General features: G+C 47.4%; 1 protein-coding gene across 1 annotated transcript in view; it reads left to right on the plus strand.

Annotated features, from left to right (window-relative positions):
• KCNK10 (potassium two pore domain channel subfamily K member 10) overlaps positions 1-7,453 on the plus strand; it is a 33,065-nt gene extending 25,612 nt beyond the window's left edge. The window contains exons 5-6 of the mRNA XM_018563354.1: positions 186-328; positions 6,480-7,453. Of these exons, the coding sequence (XP_018418856.1) occupies positions 186-328; positions 6,480-7,094 (758 nt within the window). The 3' untranslated portion in view covers positions 7,095-7,453. The remainder of the gene's footprint in view (positions 1-185; positions 329-6,479) is intronic.
• Positions 7,454-8,090: the final 637 nt, after the last annotated feature.

An 8,090-nucleotide genomic window follows, 5' to 3' on the forward strand; every position in this document is an offset into this window, starting at 1 on the left:
GAGACAGAGAGAGAGAGAGAGAGAGAGTGTGTGTTAGAGAGAGACAGAGAGAGAGAGAGAGAGAGAGTGTTAGAGAGATACAGAGAGAGAGAGAGTGTGTGTTAGAGAGATACAGAGAGAACAGGAAAGAAAGAAAGAGCGAGAACAAACAATCCTCTTTACAATGTGTGTTGTGTCTCTTGTAGGGGGGAACACAGACATCCTGTACCGGGAGTGGTATAAGCCAATGGTTTGGTTTTGGATCTTGGTCGGCTTGGCGTACTTTGCCGCAGTGCTGAGTATGATCGGGGACTGGCTTCGTGTGATATCCAAGAAGACGAAAGAGGAGGTATGACAAAGCAGCACAGAGTGAGGAAAGCTCCAATATCTGCCGTCATCCTTAAAATGACATTAAACCTTGCTCTTATTTTTTATTTGTATGGAAGGGAGGCACAGTCGGTACGCAGACCTGTTGTTCTTTTAAAAAAAAAAGTTTCTATTCCTCGTTTTCTAGTGGGTCCCCACAGAGCTCTCCCCCGCCCCCTGCACGGGTGCCTCCATCAGCTAATCAGCTGCTGTGGAGACACCAGTGTGTGTGCGTTCCCCGCTGTGCCTGCAGTAGCTGTGTGCGTCCAGGCCACGCCCCTCCTCTCCGCACAACAGGTTGATTGACGGCAGAAGGAGCCTCCTTATTATTACGATACCTTTTATCCCCAGATGTGCTCCCTAGTAGTGTACTAACTATACTGACAGCTCTCCTGCTGCCTGTCCCTGATTTAGGAATACTTAAGATACTGCTAGCTGCTACAGAGAGAGGTTGCTGGGGGGACATCAAAATTTTGCTATGGGGCCCCATGATTTGCAATTATACCCCTGATTCACGTTTACATATTCTTGCCAAGCAGTAAATAAGTTATAACTTTTGTCTGCCAGGGACATATCCTCTAAGTCTGGTCAGTTAAAGGTGACTGCAAGGGATGTATCCTGTACGTCTTGTCAGTCAAAGGCTTGAAAAAAGTGAACATGTTTTAAAACACATCACTCCACTGCGCTGTACATAGTAGACTCGATCACTTCTACAGACCCCCTAGAAGCAGGCATGGGTTTGTCCAAATGCATTCTTGGCCCCCTTCGGCTGTTGACATGGCAGACTTGGGGGACCGAGTCTTGGGGGCTCCACACCACAGCTTGCATTTTATGAATGGGTGGTAAAACACAGGCTGAGGTGTGGAGTAACCTTGCAGAAAAAAGCGGAGAAGCCCCCATAAGCAACAGTTACCCAGATGCAGAAAAATAGCCAGCAGGAGCAAATTCTGTTCTGATGAGTTCTGCGTTAGGCACAGCACCGTGTCAAAGATTCCCCGAGAAAGCAATGCGCCCAGCACGGAATGCGTCAGTGCAGAATTTCTTCCTGCTGGCTATTCTGATAAAGAACGACAACTCGGTGTGCAGTGTTCCTGTGAGATGGGAAAAGTGATTACTTTTACCTTCAAAGATAAGCCGATCCAGCACCTGAGGGGTGACTATGGAGAGTGGAGTCTAACCTGACCGGGAGCGGCATGTGGAAAGTATAGGAGATGTAATTGCTTGTTTGACTTCTTCCCCGACAAAGAGAAGCCACGAGAGGGGACGACAAAGCAGCTTCTAAGTACAAAAAAAGATATCAACATCCTTTTGTATCTCCAGATCAGTTTTAATGTTTCGGAATTTGCAAAAAATGTGTTTCTGGCTATTTATAACAATGGAGTGAATTTGTGATACAATTGTTTCCATTTCACTCCTGGGGTGGGAAGGGGCTCGGGGGATTTGGTTTAGTGCAGTGCAGTGATTATCAAACTTCACCAGACCAGAGCTCGGGAAATTCTTCCGAAACCTTGAATGGCCCAAGAGTAAAATAAACATTTATACTCCTGCAATAAAAGTACGGTACGGGAATGCAAAATAAGGATTTACTATGTATTGAAAATGAATTAATTTGTCAGAAATACTGTATGAGGGAATAGAGACGATGACAAAGAATGGCCACCCAAATCATTGGTGTCAGTGGGATTGTGGCCCCTCGGGGCAAATAGCCCTCACAATATTGGTGTCAGGGGCATTGTGACCTCCAGAGGAGAATAGACCCTCAGTTCACTGGGCTTAGTGGGTGTCAGTAGAATAGTGAAACCCAGAAAAATATAGCCCTTCAAGTCAGTGGAATAATGGCCCCTAGAGGAGACTAGCTCCTCAAATTATTGGTGTCAGTGGAATAGTGGCCCTTAGAGGAGGCTAGCCCCTCAAATTATTGGTGTCAATGGGATAGTGGCTTTCAGGGGAGAATATCCTCCTAAATCATTGGTGTCAGTGGTGGCGCTTAACTTGACTTAGGACAGCAGCCAGCGTTGCCTGAAGATGAAGGCTGACGATCACACACTGTCCACTGGTTCCTCCTTTAATGATGTCTTTTTATCTGCAGGCTCAGGGGTGCTGCCAGGTGCCCATGGAGTAATTTCATTCCAGGGTACTCTAGCTTTTTTGGTGATGCAGTGGGTAAAGGCCCACCACAGGATCCTCTGGCTCTCCAGCTGGCCAGTATACTCCTGGTTGTCAGCATTAGCTGTTTGAGCAGACAGGAAGTTGTGGCTTAGCAGAAGCTTGACCACAACCCACCAAAAAGAAGGCTGTGATCCAGCTGGAGGGAGTCCATGGTCTGGCAGCATGGAGGCCACCGCTTGGCAGAAGGGAGGTCATGTCCCAGCAGGAGGAAGGCCACAGCCCAGCAGGAGGTAGGTCATGGCCCGGCAGAAGGGAGGTCATGTCCCAGCAGGAGGAAGGCCACAGCCCAGCAGGAGGTAGGTCATGGCCCGGCAGAAGGGAGGTCATGTCCCAGCAGGAGGAAGGCCACAGCCCAGCAGGAGGTAGGTCATGGCCCGGCAGAAGGGAGGTCATGTCCCAGCAAGAGGAAGGCCACAGCCCAGCAGGAGGGAGGCCATGGCCTGGTGGTTGAAAACCACTAGATTAGTGGATTCAGGTTCCTGTGCTACAAATAGAACTTGGACTTTGAATTGCAAAAACATTACAAAACAAATGGGCAGTGATGGGTTCTAGAGTGGAGCTTATATATGTAATGTTCATGTATAGCCAAAATGTCTTAATGTTGGATAGAGTGGGGCAGCGAAGGATTAGAACCCATTTCATTTGTTTTATTGCTAGCTATGTCCCCATTGGGGAGATTCATACTATTTGTCCTGGTGGTGACCATTGTTACTGAGACAGGAAGTGACGGAAAAGCCAAAATGTATCAGTTGTCACCAGAACAGAGAGGAAATCTTCTAATGGGGAACATACGTTCCAAGGACATCTTTCTGATGTCCTTGGAACGTAGACATTGTAGACATTTCCTCAGGTCTTGGAGACAGGAAGTGAAGGGATATCTATCTAACGGGACACAGAGAGCAAATAATAAACAACAGGAGTTCCGACCTATCCCTACTCTATTAAAAACAAACAACTGTTGGCTACACATTCACTTTAGGCAGATGATGTATCAGGGCTGTGTATGCATTTTGCATCTTTTCTGGGATACTACTTCCAATTGGTCCTCCTGCTGAGATACGTCTCAGATTGATCCCCGTGTGCATTCTTATCAGGCCGTATGATATGGATGGCGTCTTGTGCAGAGATAACATATGTCCTTGGTAAAGCCAATCAAAGGTTTTAATCAATTTCCAACTAACTAACAGGCGGAGCGATATGAATAGGAGGCGTTTTTGCTAATTTCAGGTTCAAGCTAAAGATTTACAGTCTAATGATTTTAGAAGTGAGGAGGACAAAGGATCGCACAGGGACATCTGTCTCAGCCAGCTGGTGGTGCTATTTGTGATCCCCTGAGAATGGATACTTTCCTTTATGTATCATCGATTTCATCCCAGGGGTATTACTGGGCCTGAGTACATTACATATCCAACAAACACAGAGACCCCACCACAGTCACACACTATTATCATACATTTATATAGCTCTGACAATCGGTCTCTGTACAGAGGAGCTTGCACTCCGATGTCCCCCCGACAGTCACACAGTTTTATTATTAGCATACATTTACATAGCACTTCCTGGAGCATTGGATTCCCATGTCCCCCATGCTCTGTGGTTCCATCCTCTGCCCTGCACGGCACTGCTGAGACTTGTAGTGCTGCAAACATCAGAAAACAATATCAGCTCATGGTGAGGACACAGCAGTTTGACACTCCAGGAGCGTTGAATGCTGGAGGCACTGAAGGGGGCTGCAGCACTGGAATGAAGGGGAGAAGTAGGACACATGGGCCGAAGGAGAGAAGGGAATCAGGGCTTGTTCACACCAAATGCAGACCAGATCTGCATGAGTTTCTGCACACGCAGTACAGTGTGTTTTGCAGCGTTTTTGCTGCATTTTTGACGCGTTCGGGCCCATTTAGCCTACAATGGGCTTTCAGTGCGTTTGCATGTGTTTTTGATGCGTTTGCACGTGTTCCAGTGGGTTCCAGAGCAGGAAAAATAGGGCTTGCTGCAGTTTTTTTTTACATGCTCTGGAACAGAACGCTGCGGTTTGAACTAGAGCCCAAAATACCATTGGAATACATTGAACGCAGTTTTGATGCGGTCTGTAACTGCTCTGCTCCTGGAATGCGCTTGGTGTGAACTAGCCCTCAGAGCTCTTCTCTTGCAGGGTCCTATTATTTGGATTTTTCTTCCCCTGACACGGTCACTTTAAAGTAACAGCACAGAGAGAAATTCAATCTGTGAATACAGTAAGGAATATTCTCCTTAGTCCCGTCTTCAGAATGTAGAGTGCGGGCTTCTGTCTTCCTCGATTTCCCATTGTGTAAGCGAAGAAAGCCGGCGGTCTCTGTGTCCGCCATTGATTTTATGGCACTTGGTATCTGTTGGGTCTCTTGGATATTAAGCTCTTATTACACAGCAACTGACATACGCAGTGAGGATCCTTCATTGATTCTGCAGGCCGCACATTATTCCTGCGAAGGTAACGGGAGAGCGGGATTGACGGGGGAGAGGGCTCTCCGCTGTATGCACGCAACACTTATCTTCTGATTATTAAACACTGGCATGTCCCTCCAGCGCGCCTCCGACATGGCGACACGAGAAATACTGCAGAGCTCAGGAGCGTTCAGACTGCTGATCTGTTTGTGTTACTTCATTGTTCTGTTATTGCTCTACAGCCGGGATGAGGTCGGCCACACACATTACATTACAGCTTGGTAGCACAAGGGGGTGATCTCTTGTATAGCGGTTGGCAAATCTAAAGGAGATTGTACAGATTGTTATAGGTGTGTGGCCTGTTTTAATACCTCTGTCACACATGGTGTCTCCAAGACAGGAAATGCAGGCATATCTAATAGAGGTTACATAGTTACATAGTTACATAGTATTTGAGGTTGAATAAAGACATAAGTCCTATTGTGTGTATGCATTTATGAGCTGGTGTGTGCGAGTCCATGTGTGATTTTGCTCTTAGGCATACCTGTACCCCTGAATGTTACGGTCTCCCAGGAACTCGTCCAGGAGTCTCTTGAATGATTCCACACTCTTAGCTGAAATCACTTCCTGTGGCAGCGAGTTCCAGACCTTAACCGATCTAACTGTGAAGAACCCCCTGCGCCCTGTGTGGTGAAATTTTTTTTACACCAATTTTTGGTTGTGCCCTCTGGTCTTTGTTACAGAGCTGACCGTAAACAGTGGGTTCATCCTTCCCCACTCTATCCAAATCTAACAAAATATTTAGCTGGAGTAGGAAAGTGTGATATTTAAGGCCCAATAGCCACCAGACCTAGTGCACTAAGTAATGAGCACACAGTAACAGACCTGGTCAGACATGCCCCTCCTCTTTCTCTGCAGTACAGGTCTTTTTGAGGACATTTATGATGAGGGGTGTGACTGTTACTCAGCTCTGCTGGCAAAGACCACTAAAGGACTAGTACTGATACTCCCTGCCACAAACAACCACAACTTTCAGAAGCTTCTGGTATCATCAGGGAGTATGCCTATCTGAGAGGCTATGATGGAAGCTTCCTTTAGCCGATTCCCATGTTGCAGTCTAGATTTGAGACAGTCACCTCTCACAGCCATGCTGAAAGATGATTACTATGGCCCTTTAGAGTTAGAGAGTGGCATGCTCCCCTGCACTGCTGGTAGGGTGATGAGGCATTCCAGGCTCTGAGAAGACAGATGGAGGCCAGAAGAGGAATTAAGTGAAAACAATGAGGAACCACACAAGTTCCACATTCACATTCCTCTTCAGATTCCTCTCTGGCTCCTGTTGCACCTACATTTCCTTTAATCCAATATTCCTGACCTGTGATTGGCGTTGCTTGCTGTCAGCTTCCTGGCCGGCTCGACACGTGGAGCTGCGAACACGCCCGAGCCCATCCTTAGGCTCAATGAGTGCTCAAGTTTACAAAAGGTTGAAATAAAATGAAATGTCGCTATAAAATTATAAGTTGATGTTTCTTCTTCTCCTTTAGGTCGGGGAAATTAAGGCTCACGCCGCAGAGTGGAAAGCCAACGTGACTGCAGAGTTCAGGGAGACCCGCAGGCGGCTGAGCGTAGAGATCCATGACAAACTCCAGAGAGCGGCCACCATAAGAAGCATGGAGCGCCGGAGACTGGGGCTGGACCAGAGAGCTCACTCTCTCGACATGCTTTCCCCAGAGAAACGCTCGGTCTTTGCCGAGTTAGAGAACGGGCGCTTCAAGGCCTCGTCCCAAGAGAGCATCAACAACAAGCCCAACAACCTACGACTCAAGGGGGTGGAGCAGTTCAACGCTTTGCACGGCCAAGGCCTCTCAGAAGACAACATCATCAACAGGTTTGGCTCCAACTCTTCCAAGCTGACCAAGAGGAAAAACAAGGACCTGAAGAAAAACCTCCCGGAGGACGTGCGGAAAATTTACGAGAACTTCCGGAAGTATTCCGTGGACGGAGAGAAAAAGGAGGGCGACCCCGACCGGCTGTCCACCTCGGACACGGCCACCCTCTCCGACTTCATTCAGCACTCAATCATCGAGAACGGCTCGGTACCTAGCGAAACCAAAGACGAGGAGCACGAGGACAAAGCATTACTTGAAGAACGCAACTAACGGGGCGCGTTTCAAGGTCATCGCTCCGTCACGGCGCGACACAGCTGTGGGCTGCAATTTGGGAGTGACTGTGAACTTTTCTTCTCCATCCTGGAGCCCAAAGTTGGTCGGCCCGTTGACGAAGCAGTGACCTTAGACCCCTTCTGTGCTGGGAGGGGGAGGTCAAACGTCCCGTTGCCTGTTCCTCCAGCACGGAAGGGGTTAACCCATCGCCCCGATGTAAAAACTTTTGTTCACATACAAGAAAAAAAAAAAATCCGACAACAATCGGTTACATTTATGGAGTTCTTGAGACATGTGCCTTATGCGGATTTTTCAATTACATGGAGCTCTGTAAACTGCATCGGTGGAAATATACTGTGCCATAAATGACTGCCAAAAATAAAGAACTACATTATAAAAAACCCTACAAAAATGAAAGCTACACGGTATCGCCAATTGGGAACGATCGCGTCACGCGTAAAACTTCAGAAGTGAACAGCGCGACCGGGAACGCGAAAAGGAATTATTTCAACGCCGACGTGTAATTCAAAAAACGTTGTGTGCGGTCTTCTGGGCGAATAGATAACACACATGATATATGCATTTTTTTGGGCGGCACATGGGTAGAATAAGGAACGCGCATAGACAATATATATCTCATCTTTCTAACCTCCAGATAGGGCCGGGTTCCATCCCAGCCATAAAAACATCAGCACACATCCAGAATCAATTCGCCATCAGCTTTTTAATCAGAAAACGAGCACCGTGGCAGTTACCATTACCAATGAAACTACCAGAAGCTGTGACGGCGCTGCGACTCAGCCGTAGACTGCGCCAAATCTGACGCCCAGATGAAATAGAAAGATGTCAGTTTTAAACAGAAAACAAGAGTTCATCATGGGGGGGGAGGGGTTTGTTTTTTTTATAACTTACAGACACTTTATATTTTTTCGGGGGAAGAAATTTCAGCTCTCAGTGCCGTACAAGACGGGGGAGCAGAGGAGCGGCTTGCAT

This window comes from Nanorana parkeri, unplaced genomic scaffold (assembly GCF_000935625.1).
Source record: "Nanorana parkeri isolate BGI_ZX_2015 unplaced genomic scaffold, ASM93562v1 scaffold658, whole genome shotgun sequence".
NCBI lineage: Eukaryota > Metazoa > Chordata > Amphibia > Anura > Dicroglossidae > Nanorana > Nanorana parkeri.